We start from the raw sequence: 17581 nt of genomic DNA on the forward strand, positions 1-17581 counted from the left end.
TCTTATTCAAATTTTGCTTTTCTGAAATGGAGGAATTATATGTCATACAATGAGTGATATCAATCATGGTTCAGTTTAATCAGCAACATTTTGTTTTCAATAGTAATACACAATAAAATTGTATTCTTAAAGTGATGTCTTAAAATTAATGATATTAGGTATTTTTTAAAAAATCTCTAGGAAATTCTTACATATTCAGAAAACTCAAGAAACTCTAACAGGGAAATAGTGCAATTAACGAGGGAATTTGGTCTCTGGATGAAAAAATGGAAATTATTTAAAAATCCCACTGCTGGGCATACACACTGAGGAAACCAGAAGGGAAAGAGACACGTGTACCCCAATGTTCATCGCAGCTCTGTTTATAATAGCCAGGACATGGAAGCAACCTAGATGTCCATCAGCAGATGAATGGATCAGAAAGCTGTGGTACATATACACAATGGAGTATTACTCAGCCATTAAAAAGAATACATTTGAATCAGTTCTAATGAGGTGGATGAAACTGGAGCCTATTATACAGAGTGAGGTAAGCCAGAAAGAAAAACACCAATACAGTATACTAACGCATATATATGGAATTTAGAAAGATGGTAACAATAACCCTGTGTACGAGACAGCAAAAGAGACACTGATGTATAGAACAGTCTTATGGACTCTGTGAGAGAGGGAGAGGGTGGGATGATTTGGGAGAAGAGCATTGAAACATGTATAATATATATGAAACAAGTCGCCAGTCCAGATTTGATGCACGATACTGGATGCTTGAGGCTGGTGCACTGGGACGACCCAGAGGGATGGAATGGGGAGGGAGGAGGGAGGAGGGTTCAGGATGGGGAACACATGTATACCTGTGGCGGATTCATTTTGATATTTGGCAAAACCAATACAGTTATGTAAAGTTTAAAAATAAAATAAAATTAATGAGAAAAAAAAAAGAAAAGAAGGTGGGAGGATAGAAACTGTATTGAACTACAGGAAAATTCCATATTTGTAAGAAAATTCAAGTTTTAAATGCATATATTTTCAAAAAGAAATATTAACTACTTAAACTTGCATCAGTATGTACATTGGGGACTACCAATATAAGATATTCAAAGCCAAAGATGGTTTTAAAAACTAATGAAGTATTCAGAAAATGAACACTATACACCAGGAATTTTTCTGCTGAAACTGGTAGAAATTATTGAAGTGAAACTTAGTTTCTGGTGTTTATAAATCTGAAAAATCACAGTTTATGATCCACTTTTACAAATGCTTTCCTACTTTAAATGTCCTTAATAAATGTGCATAGTAATGTATAAAAATAATATATCTAGGTGTATACATACAGATGTCAACAACAGCTAACTGTTTACCATGAATGATCATACATGTATTTTCTTTATGAGTATTTATTTTTGCAATTAAAGTCATAAAATTAATAAATAAGGAAAAGTGTTCCCTATAATTAAAAGGGTCTTTGGTGAAGTTCATGTTTATTTCTGTCTCTAAGAACTCTGTCCCCATTGTTCCTTCAGGAGTATTTCTTTCCCCCAAACTTAATTACATGCTAAATTCCTTAATGACTTTTGAACCAGTCACCAAGGACCTAAGTGTTTATTCACTTAGTTGTGATACATTAAAAAAAAAAAAAGACTGTATTTCAAAGGAATCATATCATAAAGCTCTCTAAAAAACAGTGAGATCTTGTTGTACAGCCTTTTTACTTAGAGTACAAGTAAACATTGTTAGATTTCAGTGGGACCAAAATGTTTTAGAGATAGAAAACTTGGAAATCTTTGCCTGCAAATGTGTTAGTGTTGTTTCCTAAAAAACAGTAATTGGCAGTGTACCTACCTATTTCTACTCCTTGGAATTTGACACATTCCTGCTCAGCTACTGTCACCTTGAGGCATTTGGGAATGAAATGACTATCTGAAGCTATCATTACCAGAAGAGTAAGTATGTTCATTTTGATCACTTATCCTCAAATTATCAGAATGATAGACTGATGTTTGCCTCTGAAAGCTAAGATGATTCCATATTTTCTGAAAAGATCTTTTTACAAAGTTAAGACAAGTAATGAAATAAATATATTAAAATCGTGTTGGCCTGCTTATGCATTGGTAAAACTAAGTTATCTCAGTGTAACATTATTTTTTGAACATCCAAAGCAAACTTCCTTGGTATCCCAAGCACATGTGAAAAAATACAGAGAGATAAACATACATGGTAGATGTGTCTTGAGCTCTAACATTTTAGAAGAAAATCTTGGTATGTGAGAAGAAGCAAAATAGTGAGTTAAAAGTGAATTGAAGAATTATTGGAAAAAAAAGGGCTATCAGACTACCGGTGAAATCACCTAAATCAACAGTCTCTTCTGCTTCTATGGCTGAGACAGAATTAAACAAGTGTATTGCAATGTAAAACAAACTGAAAAAAAGAATTTGAAAATGTGGAAACAGTTATAAAAATAAGATCTCTCATATAGTAAAAACAATTTTGAGAAAACATTCCCTTAACCAACCATGGAATACATATCAGTTAGAGGTGAGGATAGATATCTGTTCACAATTCATTGTTAAGTTCAAGATGAAAATCTCTGCGAACCGCTTTACAAGAAGTTGTTTTGCTAATACCCACTGATAACATGATTTTGGTACCATTTTTTCAATATTAATCTCAATTTTATAAACAAACGGGCTGAAGTCAGGAGCTTGTGATGAGAAACCATACAAGACTAACAGCATTCATCCTGATGGGATTGACCAATGACCCACAATTCCAAGTTCTAGTATTTATCTTTCTGCTTGAGTTACATATGTTGAGTGTAACTGGCAATCTAACAATCATCTCCCTCATCTTAGTGAATTCACAGCTTAAATCTGCCATGTACTTTTTCCTCCAAAATTTCTCCTTCTTAGAGATCTTATTCACTACCATCTGTATTCCCAGATTCCTTTATAGCATGTCTACTGGAGGCAAGACCATTACTTACAATGCTTGTGCTAGTCAACTACTTTTTGTCAACCTTTTTGGAGCAACTGAATTTTTTCTCCTAGCCTTCATGGCCTATGACCACTCTGTGGCCGTCTGCAAACCATTGCATTATGTCACCACCATGAGCAGCAGAGTCTGCAGAAGGTTTGTCCTCAGCTGCTGGCCTGGAGGGCTGTTTATCATAAGCCTCCCCAATTAGTCTAGGCTTAAATCTGGAGTTCTGTGATTCTAGCGTCATTGATCATTTTCTCTGTGATGCGTCTCCTATCTTCAAGATCTCTTGCTCAGACATCTGGTTCACAGGGCAGATGGTTACAGTCTGTGCTGTGATGACCTTCATCATGACCCTTGTGTGTGTAGTTCTTCCCTACATATACTTCATAAACACAATCCTAAAATTTCCCTCTGCCCAGCAAAGGAAAAATGCTTTTTTCACTTATTCTTCCCACATGATTGTTGTTTCCATCACCTATGGCAGCTGCACTTTCATTTACATTAAACCTTCAGCAAAAGAAATGCACATTAATAAAGGTGTGTCAGTGCTCACCACTTCCATTGCCCCAATGCTAAATCCCTTTATATACACCCTGAGGAATAACCAAGTGAAGCAAGCATTCAATGATTCAATCAAGAAATAGTAAAATATTGAAATTGCAGATTCAGGTTATCAGGGCAGTTTGGTGTCATGTTTAGTGCAGGATGAGAGCTGATCAACAAACTATTCTGATGCACAATAAATACAAAAATAGAAAGTAAACTTTATATACTTTAAGAGCAATATGACAAAATTATTAGTGAGCCTAACAATAAAAAATTGAACTTGTATATTATACCATCTTATATTTTCACTGTTTTTACAAAAATATGAATATGCATCACATTGAAGGTAAATGCTGGTACTTCACCATAAATAGTTCTGGAAACACTAGATTAATGGGTCTTAAGTTTCTAAATGATTCTGTATCTTTGTGATCATCACAGTAGTTAAACTAAGTGCCTGAAAGCATTTTTGGCCCTGCAGCCTTAACAGATCCTAACTAGTTCATTTCCCCCCCTGTTGCAAAATATATGTGCAAGGTACCATCTCTCATTAAAGAGATTGTCCAGAAAAACAAGCAGAATTATACCTTCAGACCAGTGTCACCTATTCAACAAACAGTTCAACTATACAAGTGCATAAGAGATGATGATAACGATAGAGAACAAGAGAGAGATGTTGTCATCCACATAACTATCAAGGCCATTATTCAAACATTAGTATAAAAAGACTTTCTAAAATCTTGAGAATCCTCATTACAAAAGAAAGCTTCTGATACTATATATGGTGACAGATATTAATTACACTTACTGTGGTGATCAGTTCACACTATATACAAATGTCAAATCATCATGTTGTACACCTGAAACTAGTGCAAGATTTTATCTCAATTATACCTCAATAAAAAGTGATTTGCATATACAAACTGCTATGTATATTGGGTTAGCCAAAATGGTCCTTTGGGTTTTTCCATAGGATAATAAATTAAACAACAAGGTCCTAATATAAGCATAGGGAACAATATCCAATATTCCGTACAAGCTATAATAGAGAAGAATATGAAAAACAATATATATATATGTATGTATAATTGAATCACTTTGCTGTACACTTGAAACTAACACAACTTTGCAAACCAATTGTACTTCAATAAAATTTTTTAAATGTTTGCTAAAAATAAAAAAAATGTAGTCAATGTAAAAAATAAATGTACTTTGTTATCAAAGAGGAAGACTAACATTCCAGAACTGAAGGTAGCTTCTTGAATGGAAATTTATAATAAAAATGGAAATTAAAAAAAAAAAAACTTTTAGGAAAAGGCTGATCAAGTACTGAAATATATACTGAAACACCAGATATAAAGGTAGGTATTGCACAAAGACCAAATTTCAATAAAACTCAACTGAAAAAATGGAAGGAAAACTCAAGTTATTTATTGATCAGAGGTCAGTAATGTAAAGTGAGAAAGAATAAAAAAGATGAACCTTCATATGAATTCTCAAGGAAAATTCATACTCTTAGATATTAAATTCTTCATTACCTTTCATGTATCTCTCCCTAGTCCTCTGTGTCTGGGCATATAGAATACATTTGTCTCTGTAATATTTTATTTATAGATCCTTGTTTATTCTTGAATTATTTTCTTCAGTCTTTGCACTGTCCTTTAGATAAATCCTGATCATCCTTCAGATCTCAACATAATGTCACTGCCTTGGGAAATCTGTCCTCGGCCTCTTCCCAAATCACACTTTCTTCCCATTTTCCCCACCTTTTATCCCACTCCCCCACATCCCATTCTTTCTATTCTTCTTTATTCCTCTCAATGAAAGGAAAACCCTTTTTGCCTAACACTTGACATACTTGCAGCATTTATGGTCACAATATTCTCTTTTCCTTTCTGCCTCAGTTTGCTTAACTTTAATTGTTACAACTAAGTTTTTTTTTTATTCTTCATTCTTTACAATGCTATTACTGTCATCCAGTAAATTTCTCATTTCAGGTATTGTATTTCATTTCTCAGAGCTAACTCTTTGGTTTGTGTATATTTCTGAAGAAAAAATTTATCTTCTGGAATATTTAGCTAGAGTGCAAAAATATTTTTACTACAATAATACTCCAAAAATTACAAAAAAGGAATTTTCAAAAATTAATATATAAATTTGTTGTATCAAATATATAGTTATATGGGCTTCCCTTGTGGCTCAGCTGGTAAAGAACCTGCCTGCAATGCTGGAGACCTGGGTTCAATCCCTGGGTTGGGAAGATCCCCTGGAGAAGGGAAAGGCTACCCACTCCAGTATTCTGGCCTGGAGAATTCCATGGACTGTACAGTCCATGGGGTCACAAAGAGTTGGCAAAACTGAGCAACTTTCACTGGGTCTAATCCCTTCTTATATACATATAATCATTTTAATAATATGAAAATTCAAAGCTATAAATTTATAAAATGTGCTTATAAATTTTGGGTTGATATTATAGTAACAAAATATTATATAATATATTATTATATATTATATTATTATTATATATATATATAATATATATTATATTATATATATATAGCTGAGGTATTAAATAGATCTCTAAAAATGAATTACATTTATATTTACAATTATTTCAGCAAATTATACAGGTCAAGATTATTGTTCATATATTTTTAAATATTATGCACAATATATTGATAAAGTTGCTGATTTATAATCTGAGAAGATCTTTTTCAAAGTGTTTACATTAGTTATCTCCAGATTATGATACCATGTACATTTTATTTGATTAACTTTTCAAAATAATTTTATTATTCATATAAAAGGTAAATTCAAGAGAAAATTGAGTTTCCCAGGTGGCACAGTGGTAAAGAATCTGCCTGCCAATGCCAAAGACATAGAAGATGAGAGTTCAATTCCTGGGTTGGGAAGATTCCCTGGAATAGTAAATGGCCACCCACTAAAGTATTCTTGCAGGGAAAATCACATGGACTGAGGAGCCTGGCAGGCTACAAATTCACGGGGTCACAAAGAGTTGGACACAACTGAGCACCACCACCAAGAGAAAATTAGGGCTCTTTGATCTTCAGAGTAATTTGAATGATATAATTATAGAATATTTAGAGTAGTGCATCATTTCGCTCTTGTTTCTTGTGCTCCAGTCTCTAAGCTGTTTATTCTTCTTTCTTCTGAGGATATTACTCCTCAGAGCTGCATGTTTTAGGCTTTTTGCCAGCACTATGACACCAAAGATTCCATAATGATTTATTGAACCTGGATCTCTAAGGACCCTTCTGTAATTTATTAAGTTGTACGTCTGCTAAATAGAAAAAACACCAGTCTTGTTAATGTATAAATCTCTCTCTCCAGAAAGTCAGAATGTGAAGACCTTCAAAACCTTAGAGAATTCTTGGTAATTCTCAATCTTAGAATTGCTTTTTATTTTCAGCTATAAGCAATAAGGGAAAATACTTTTTAGGTTTGGGATAGCCATCATTTATGCAGAAAATTTTATAATACTTGATGATGAATAGCAGAAATAATTATGCATTTCAAGCTGCACATTAATATAGAGTGAAATTATGAGCAATAGACAACAGAAAGACACATATTTTAACCTTAAGAACTAATGTTGCTAAGCAGTCACTTGAAGTTATGATTGACTGGCAAAAAAGTATATAGATTTTTTTTTAATTTTTCAGGGGCTTTTGTAAGAAATATCTGTAAATTCCTATGTAAAAAATGCTTTATATCCATCTTTATCAACTAAGAGCTATTAATGTAAATTTTGACATTTCATAATGAAACTAAATATTATAAGATATAGATCATTTTTAAATAATTAACTTTGAAAAGATAAAAATCATGGTACAGTTTGATTTTTATGCATTAGTTAGTATAGTATAGTTTGAGAGATATTAAGACAATAAATTCCTACTTTATCCTCAATCATAACATAAAAAATACATATATACACAAGTCGATCACCACTCCTATGTAAAACATGTTGTGATGATTTATCATCTCATTTGGCATCCTTCCTTCATTACAAATACCAATTCTCGAGAACATAAAGTAAACAGAAATGAATCTAAGGTCAATTGCCTTTTCAATACTTGATTTGTAACACCTAGGAGAATCTCAGTTTCATTGGTGAACTTTAATTTTGAAAAAGGACACGTTACTTCCAGAACACTGAAAACTGCCTGGAACGTGAAAAGCTGAGTTCACTAGCACAGTGATGTCCTAAGTGTCCACGACTAAGAGAAGGGGAAGAAAGTTTGAATTGTTGAGTGTTTTCACACCATCCTAAATTCACCTAATTTTGGACCCAGTGAAGCTGCTAATTTGGGGGAAAGCTTTCAGTCCTCAAGCAAAGTATAAAATCAAAACTGTGTAAGAGGGTTCCCTTTTCCCCACACCCTCTCCAGCATTTATTGCTTGTAGACTTTTGGATCGCAGCCATTCTGACTGGCGTGAAATGGTACCTCACTGTGGTTTTGATTTGCATTTCTCTGATAATGAGTGATGTTGAGCATCTTTTCATGTGTTTGTGAGCCATCTGTATGTCTCCTTTGGAGAAATGTCTATTTAGTTCTTTGGCCCATTTTTTGATTGGGTCATTTATCTTTCTGGAATTGAGGTGTAGGAGTTGCTTGTATATTTTTGAGATTAGTTGTTTGTCAGTTGCTTCATTTGCTATTATCTTCTCCCATTCTGAAGGCTGTCTTTTCACCTTGCTACTAGCTTCCTTTGTTGTGCAGAAGCTTTTAAGTTTAATTAGGTCCCATTTGTTTATTTTTGCTTTTATTTCCAATATTCTGGGAGGTGGGTCATAGGCAAAACCAATACAATATTGTAAAGTTTAGAAATAAAATAAAATTAAAAAAAATAAAATAAAAATATGGAACCCGTAACAAATTAAATAAATAAATAAAATTTAAAAAAAAAGAAAAAATACCATTAAAAAAAAAGAAACAGAAAAAAAAAAATCAAAACTGTTTCCTTCTGTTTAGTAGTGTTTGCAAAATGTGAAGCTTACTTGGGGACACTATAAAGTTTTTTGTCAGATTTGAGCCTGCTCTCAGATGAATACAAGAATATTTTTTAAATAAAGACAGTAAAATGTAAAATTACATAAAATAACTCCATTATGTAGGGTAATTTCCTAATAGTTTGTTAACATAGAAAAATCCAAGCCCTGGAGGCACTGAATGAAGGCTGAAAACAGTTGAAGTTGGTGTCTTTGTAATAGACGAAAGCTGAGAAATAACCGTAGGAAAATTATCCAGTATTACAAAGTATTTGACCACTAGCTTCCATAACTCATGAATAGACAGACTAAGCCAAAAATATTAGGAACAAAGATAAAAACTATCTGATTGAAAGATGAGGCAAGAATGAAAATACAGTAACTATTTATATACACAATAAAATACTACTCATGGACAAGATATTCACTTCAAGACAGTCAAGTCAGTTTCCTGTCATTTACAGCCAGTGTTGAGCACTTATTTAGACTTCATTACACTCTTTTCAAGTGTCTCTGAATTTTTCCTGATGACTGAGCAAAAGCAGAAATCTTTGATGAGAAACCACACAATAACAACGTTCATCCTGCTGGGACTGATTGATGACCCACAAATGAAAGTTCTAGCTTTCATCTTTCTTTTTTTTAACCTACATGTTGAGTGTAGCTGGGAATCTGACTATTATCTCCCTCACCCTCACAGATGGCCATCTCAGGACAGCCATGTCCTTGTTTCTCCAAAATTTCTCTTTCTTGGAAATCTCATTCACAGCTGCCTGTATTCCCAGATTTCTGTAAACATAACAACTGCTGACAAGGTCATTATCTACACTGCTTGTGCTGTTCAAGTATTTTTTACTTTCCTTTTTTGGGATAATGGATTTTTTTCTTCTAGCCACTATGTCCTTTGACCACTATGTGACCATCTGCAAACCCCTGCATTATATGACCATCATGAGTAACAGAGTCTCCCATAGGTTTATCATCAGCTGTTGGATGATTAGCTTGTTAATCATCATTCCCCTACTTAACCTGGGCCTCAATCTGGAATTCTGTGACTCTAATGTCATTGATCATTTTTTCTGTGATGCCACTCCCTTTCTAAAGATATCATGCTCAGACACATGGTTCATAGAGAGAATGATTCTGGTGTGTGCTGTCTTGACTTTCATTATGACCCTTGTGTGTGTTGTTCTGTCTTACATGTATATCATCATGACAATTATAAGATTATCTTCTTCTCAGCAAAGGAAAAAAGACTTTTTGACTGGTTCTTCCCACATGGTTGTAGTTTCCATCACCTATGGCAGCTGCATCTTCACGTATATCAAATCTTCAGCCAAGAATGAGGTGGCTCTTAATAAAGGAGTTTCTCTGCTCATTTTTTCTATTTCACCCATACCTAGAAAATTATCAATAGTTTAATAATTATTATTTTCATTGTTTAGTTTATCTTATAACAAAAAGATATTGAAAATAGATAGCATATGCCTATGATCCTACACTAAGTGCTGCATAGGGCGAAGATGAGTAAACAAGAATATTTAAAAATATACCCAAACAGAATAAATTTAAGTACCATGAAGATATGTAATATGAGATCTCAACAGTCACATGATGAAAAAAAATTAGAAATGGTGTAATAACATGAACATAACCATATTAATACACATTCAATGGAATGGAAAATTAAAACAAAATCTATCCAACCACAAATTTGGATAAGTTTGAGCATTTTAACCCATCAGATAAAAAATAAATAAAAGGAGAAAAACAAATTCTCTAATGTAATTAATTAATTAATCTAATTTAAACTCTCATTATAACAGCAAACAAGTAGAGTTTTTAAAGTCCACAGATCAGATGTAAAATTAAGATTCTTTAAACTTAAAATAAATCTTTTAAAATAAGTCAAATGTCAATTAACAATAAATCAAAATTTTGAAACTGAAATTACAGCATACCTAGCAAACAATGACATGCCAAAAATCCATATTTAAAGAATGTATAATTATAAAATTTGTACATATATTGCATATTTGCATATATAAAGTTATAATTGAAAGTAATTCATGTGTTTACACTTTCTTGATATTAAAATATTTTAAGTAGATTAAGAATGAAGGGACTGATATAAAACATTTAGAAGAGCTATAATACAAGATGAAACAAAATTTTAAAAAAATGAAAGGTTAAGATAAAAAGCAAAAACAATTAACAGTAAAATTTATGGTAAATATTTCACAGACTGATTCTCTATGATACTCAGGAAAAAAAATCTGACATACCCAAATATGGGGAGGAAAGACAGAAAGCAACATATAGAAGATTAAGAATTAGAAAAAAGATATAAATAAAGACAATTAAGAGATTCAAATAGATATAAATACATGCTACATCTGATTTTACAACAAAAGATATAAAAATTGAAAAAGATTTTTAAAATTCTTGACAAAATATGAAAAAAAGAAATTACAAATTTGAATATAGCAAGACCTATAAAATTTCTTGGGAAAGTGAATGAATTTCTGGGTGTAAAATAAAAGAGAATGAAATCATTAAAAAAAAAAAAATTCTCACGAACTCTTCAGTTCACTTCAGTGGCTCAGTCGTGTCCGACTCTTTGCGACCCCATGAATCGCAGCATGCCACACCTCCCTGTCCATCACCAACTCCCGGAGTTCACTCAGACTCACATCCATCCAGTCAGTGATGCTATCCAGCCATCTCATCCTCTGTCGTCCCCGTCTCCTCCTGCACCCAATCCCTCCCAGCATCACAGTATTTTCCAGTGAGTCAACTCTTTGCATGAGGTGGCCAAAGTACTGGAGTTTCAGCTTTAGCATCATTCCTTCCAAAGAAATCCCAAGGCTGATCTCCTTCAGAATGGACTGGTTGGATCTCCTTGCAGTCCAAGGGACTCTCAAGAGTCTTCTCCAACACCACACTTCAAAAGCATCAATTCTTTGGTGCTCAGCCTTCTTCACAGTCCAACTCTCACATCCATACATGACCACAGGAAAAACCATAGCCTTGACTAGATGAACCTTTGTTGGCAAAGTAATGTCTCTGCTTTTGAATATGCTATCTAGGTTGGTCATAACTTTACTTCCAAGGAGTAAGCATCTTTTAATTTCATGACTGCAGTCACCATCTGCAGTGATTTTGGAGCCCCCCAAAATAAAGTCTGACACTGTTTCCACTGTTTCCCCATCTATTTCCCATGAAGTGATGGGACCCGATGCCATGATCTTTGTTTTCTGAATGTTGAGCTTTAAGCCAACTTTTTCACTCTCCACTTTCATGTTCATCAAGAGGCTTTTGAGTTCCTCTTCACTTTCTGCCATAAGGGTGGTGTCATCTGCATATTTGAGGTTATTGATATTTCTCCCGGCAATCTTGATTTCAGCTTGTGTTTCTTCCAGTCCAGCATTTCTCCTGATGTACTCTGCATATAATTTAAATAAGCAGGGTGACAATATACAGCCTTGACGTACTCCTTTTCTTATTTGGAACCAGTCTGTTGTTCCATGTCCAGTTCTAACTGTTGCTTCCTGACCTGCATACAAATTTCTCTAGAGGCAGGTCAGGTGGTCTGGGATTCCCATCTCTTGAAGTATTTTCCACAGTTTACTGTGATCCACACAGTCAAAGGCTTTGGCATAGTCAATAAAGCAGAAATAGATGTTTTTCTGGAACTCTCTTGCTTTTTCTGTGATCCAGAGGATGTTGGCAATTTGATCTCTGGTTCCTCTGCCTTTTCTAAATCCAGCTTGAACATCAGGAAGTTCACAGTTCACATATTGCTGAAGCCTGGCTTGGAGAATTTTGAGCATTACTTTACCAGCGTGTTAAAATATCCTAAATAATTTCAGCCTAAATTAAACCAATCCAAGCCATTGAAAAAGAAAACATCATGATTTCATTAAATGTATAAACAAAAACGTTCTATATAAACTATATGTAAGTACATTTTAGGAACATATTAAAAGAAAAAAACAGACTCTCACTAGGCGCCCTTCTGTGAGTGACATCATCTTTAAATCCTGTGTGTCAATCGGTGACGATGCACTGCCTTGATACCCAAGTCCAACTTCTTCCTTAAAATCGTCCAACTCCTGGATGATTATTCAAAATGCTTCATTTGGGGAGTAGACAATGTGGACTCCAAGCACATGCAGCAGGTCTGCATGTCCCTCCAAGGGAAACCAATGGTGCTGATGCGCAAGGAAATGATGATACACAAGGTCATCCAAGGCCATCTGGAAAACAACCCAGCTTTGGAAAAACTGTTGCCTCACATCCAGGGGAACCTGGGCTTTGTGTTAACGAAGCAAGACCTCACTGAGATCAGGGACATGCTGCTGGCCATATTGCCAGCTGCCACCTGTGCTGGTGCCATAGCCTTGTGTGAAGTTACTGTACCTTCCCAGATCACTGGTCTGGAGCCTGAGAAGACCTCCTTCTTCAAGGCTTTAGGATTTGCCACTAAAATCTCCAAGGTCCCCATTGAAATCCTGAGTGATGGGCATCTGATTAAGACTAGAGACAAAGTGGGAATCAGCAAAGCCATGTTTCTGAACATCTCCCCCTTCTCCTTTGGGCTGATCATCCCAGTAGGTGTTTGACAGTGATAGCATCCACAGTCCTGAAGTGCTTGACATCACACAGAAAACTTGGCAGTTCTCACTTCCTGGAAGGTGTCTGCAATATTGCCTGCATATGTCTACAGATTCCTTACTCAACTGCTGCATCCGTACCCCATTCTATCATCAACGGTTGTAAGTGGGTCCTGGATCTGTCTGAACAGATTGATTACACCTTCCCACGTGTTGAAAAAGTCAAGGTCATCTTGGCTGATCCATCTGCGTTTGTGGCTGCCAGCAGCCTCCACCAAGGTTGAGGTAAAGCAAGAGTCGGAGGAGATGGATGAGAATATGGAATTTGGTTTCTGACTAATCATCAAAAAGCAGCCGACTCAGCCAGATTTGTTTGTGAAACAAGGAAATAAAAATTTACTTCTCTTACAAAGAGAAGATAAAAGAAAAGAATAAATAGATTATGACCAATTAGAGTTGAATCTACTTACAAAAGAGAAGCTATATTTCAGTAAAATTTATCCACATACTTTATCACATCAATTTTTAAACATAGACATCATAAGAATGTGGAGAAGAGAAATATCTTTTCTACTGAGAGGAAATACAGTTAGTAAATAAATACATAGAAAAAATTGTTCATCCTTGAGAGTAATCAGAGAAATGAAAGAGAAACTATAAAATAGCATTTTGCTGCTGCTGCTGCTGCTAAGTCGCTTCAGTCGTGTCTGACTCTGTGTGACCCCATAGACGGCAGCCCACCAGGCTCCCCCATCCCTGGGATTCTCCAGGCTAGAACACTGGAGTGGGTTGCCATTTCCTTCTCCAAAGCATGAAAGTGGAAAGTGAAAATTGAAAGTGAAGTCGCTCAGTCGTGTCCGACTCTTAGCGACCCCATGGACTGCAGCCTACCAGGCTTCTCCGTCCATGGGATTTTCCAGGCAAGAGTACTGGAGATCTACTAAAATAGCAAACTTATAGCTTTTTATTACTGTGACTATCAATGGTGAAGTAAAATTATGTATCCATACTTGATGGCACTGTAAGTTAATGCAATACTTTTGGAAAGAAATATAGCAATAAAGAACAGTAGACATAAATATAGCAAAATAAAAGTAAAAATAAAACATTTGTAAGTCAAATTATACCATGTGCAGTGAAAAAGCATGTTCTAGATTAATATCTAAATTATAAAAAGAGCTCTTACATATAGAACAGGATATACAAATAATTAAAAAGGTAAAGAATAATAGGATGTGGTAGTTGGCCTAAGACCAAATCAAATTTAGCAGCAAATATATAAATCTATGAAAACTTAGTTAAACTTATTTATAGTCAAATTGAAACTGAGAGATACTGAGAATGTGAAAGAGTTCTTACTCTCTTCCTTATTAGAACTCTTGGAATGTGTCTGTTCTCACAGTGTCTGTTGAAATGTAAATTATCAAAATTTATCTTTAAAATAATGAAACATCTCAGTTAAAAAAAGTCCTGCCAAGTTAGAGTAACCCTATTTCTCCCACATCCTCCTCTTCTTTGTTATTGTTCTTCACTCCCTAAGTTGTGTCCGACTCTTTGTGTCCCCATAGGCTGCAGCACTCTGGGCTCCCCTGTCCTCCACCATTTCCCAGAGTTAGCTCAAATTTTTGTCCATTGAATGGGTGATGCCATCCAACCATGTCATCCTTTGCCACACCCTCTCCTTTAGCCTTCAATCTTTCTGAGCATCAGAGGTTTTCTAATGAGTCACGTCTTTTCCAATGAGTCAGTTCTTCACATCAGGTGGCCAAAGTATTGGAGCATCAGTTCCTCCTCTTTTTTATTTATTTTAAATATAAATTTATTTATTTTAATTGGAGGTTAATTACTTTACAGTATTGTATTGGTTTTGCCATACATCAACAAGAATCTGCCACTGGTGTACATGTGTTCCCCATCCTGAACCCCCTCCCTCCTCCCTCCCTGTACCATTCTTCTGGGTCGTCCCAGTGCACCAGCCCCAAGCATCCAGTATCATGCATCGAACCTGGACTGGCGATTTGTTTCATATACGATAACTAACAAAATTAAAATGCATAGAAAAGTTCTTTAAAAATAAAAGAAACAGGCTTCCTAGGGACCTCAGAATTTGAGGAAGAACAAGGCACTGAGTTCCCTCAGGTTACTTAATGCCTGCCTTATGTTCTAGTCAGGGATCTGCAGATGCCTCCAATCCAGGACCTCCAACAGGCATTATTATTATTATTACTTTTTAATCTTCGATACAAGCCTTATCTGCCTATTCAAAGGATTGAGCAGAGTATGTGAGAGTTGGACCATAAAGAAGGCTCAGTGCTGAAGAATCAATGCTTTTGAATTGTGGTATTGGAGAAGACTCTTGAGAGTCCCTTGGACAGCAAGGAGATCAAACCAGTCAATCCTAAAGTTAATCAATCCTAAACATTCATTGGAAGGACTGATGTTGAAGCTGAAGCTCCAATACTTTTGCCACCTGAGGCAAAGAGCTGATTCATTGGAAAAGATTCTGATGCTGGAAAAGATTGAAGGAAGGGGGAGAAGGGGGAAACAATGAGTGAGATGGTTGGATGGCATCACCGACTCAATGGACATGAGTTTGGGTAAACTCTGGGAGTTGGTGATGGACTGGGAGACCTGGCATGTTGCAGTTCATGGGGTCACAAAGAGTCGGACATGACTGAGCGACTGAACTGAACTGAGTCTTTCTTAGTGACTCATTAGTGAGTCATTAATGACTTTTGAGTAAATCACCAAGGACCTTTTTTTTAAATTTTTTATTTTATTTTTTAACTTTACAATATTTGTATTTGCAAGGAGAGCAAACTTAAGAAAAGAAGGTTGACATTTTTCAAACCTTCATCTCTGTCCAAAAATACTGAAGTACCAGCTATTTCAACAGAGTGGAGCATTTCTGGCCTTCCTCTGCCATTAGGATCAGTTTTTTTCCCTGTTAAGTGTTAAAATACACAGCAAAAGCTTTCATAGGCCTTTCCTAAGAGAAGTAGTCCAATTTGTTGGGGACAGAAATCTCAGAGAGCTTTCTACAAGTCTAGAAATCAGTGAGGGTAAATGTGGGTGCATGAACAAAAGTCAACAGAAGTTCACAAGAACTTCTTCATCAAACCTAACATTTTCAACTAAATGGCTTCACGAATTATTATTTTAAACAACTTAAGAAAGTTATGATTAACTGACAGAAAAGTAAGTGTGATAAGTTTTTCAACTTAAATAATATTTACCTTTGTTTAATTTTGGCTAAATTTTTCTCTGAGGAGAAAAGGTCTTGCCTGCCTGCATTAAATTCAGATATATAAGCTATACTCTATATATTAAAGAGTAAATAGTAAGTTTATATATAGTAAAAATATATTTTTTACTTTATATTTTCATTTTACTGTATTTATATATATTAAAAATTTATATATACTAAACAGATGGCTGCATAAATAAGAATCCTAACAAATATCAAGAAATGACTTCAGTTATACCAGCAACCTCAACTTGGAAAATAGATGTACCATGTTTGTGTGTGTGTGTAAATGTCTCCCTTCATCACATGCAAAAGACAAGCTGTAGTAATATCACTCATTAGAAATGCATTCCCCTTTTCAAATATTTATTGAAAAATAAATAAACAGAAATCAATGCATTGTCAGTCTCAATTAATTATTTTTTTCTTATAATCCCATGTAATATCTTCTAAGAAGAAAAAATTAAACTGAGTAATGCCCATAAAGTATGAATTGGGACAACTACTAGATATAGCTCTTCTCTTGCCTCAATATCAGTAGAATAAAGTTAAAAAAACAATGAAGAGAAACTGTACACAAGTAAATAAATTGTGGTTTCATAGAGCTTTTTTTTTTTTTTTAATCATTGATGTAAGATTAAGAGTATTGAGAAACTGAAAATTGAGGACATTCAAGTACACCACGACAGTAATGAATTCTTGATGCCTGAGAAAGTTACTGTGGAGCAGCTTTTGACATAAATTCAGCAGAAAAAAAAAATCCCATGATCTCTGGATTTAACATTGCTTAATAGATAATAGTGAGGATGGAAACAAAGTATCAATGAAAATACAGCTACTATGTAAAAAAACAGAGAAAATAGTTGTAATTGTAACATTTGTCACAATTATAAAAATCACCTCACAGTGTCTTAATAAAACAGCTCTTCTATAAAGAGAAAAAGCAAAATAATCACAATACTTTCCAATAATAGAATTAGCAATGCAGAAAATTTAATAAGTATATTCAGTATCAGAGCATTATGAATTTAATATGAGAAAATTGTGTGCGTTTGATAAGGGTTTCCCAGGTGGCGCTAGTGGTAAAGAACCTGACTGCCAATTCAGGAGACATAAGAGATGTGGGTTCAATCCCTGCGTTGGAAAGATCCCCTCCTTGGAGGAGGACTTGGCAACCCACTC

The 17581-nt window shown here is 34.8% G+C and overlaps 2 protein-coding genes and 1 pseudogene across 2 annotated transcripts; all 3 read left to right on the forward strand.

Moving 5' to 3' along the window:
- The first annotated feature begins 2704 nt into the window (after positions 1 to 2704).
- Positions 2705 to 3620, forward strand: LOC129641564 (olfactory receptor 6C2-like; annotated as a pseudogene).
- Positions 3621 to 8942: 5322 nt separating this feature from the next.
- On the forward strand, positions 8943 to 9958 carry LOC129646411 (olfactory receptor 6C68-like). Its single transcript, XM_055572566.1, has one exon. It carries the CDS (start codon positions 9410 to 9412, stop codon positions 9956 to 9958), a length of 549 nt encoding a protein of 182 aa, XP_055428541.1. The 5' UTR covers positions 8943 to 9409.
- A 155-nt stretch (positions 9959 to 10113) lies between these two features.
- LOC129646449 (60S acidic ribosomal protein P0-like) lies at positions 10114 to 13436 on the forward strand. The gene is made up of 3 exons (XM_055572673.1): positions 10114 to 10170; positions 12622 to 13054; positions 13234 to 13436. The coding sequence occupies exons 1-3, from the start codon at positions 10114 to 10116 to the stop codon at positions 13434 to 13436; spliced, it is 693 nt and encodes a 230-aa protein (XP_055428648.1).
- Positions 13437 to 17581: the final 4145 nt, after the last annotated feature.

The sequence above is a fragment of the Bubalus kerabau genome, chromosome 1 (assembly GCF_029407905.1).
Source record: "Bubalus kerabau isolate K-KA32 ecotype Philippines breed swamp buffalo chromosome 1, PCC_UOA_SB_1v2, whole genome shotgun sequence".
NCBI classification, from domain to species: domain Eukaryota; kingdom Metazoa; phylum Chordata; class Mammalia; order Artiodactyla; family Bovidae; genus Bubalus; species Bubalus kerabau.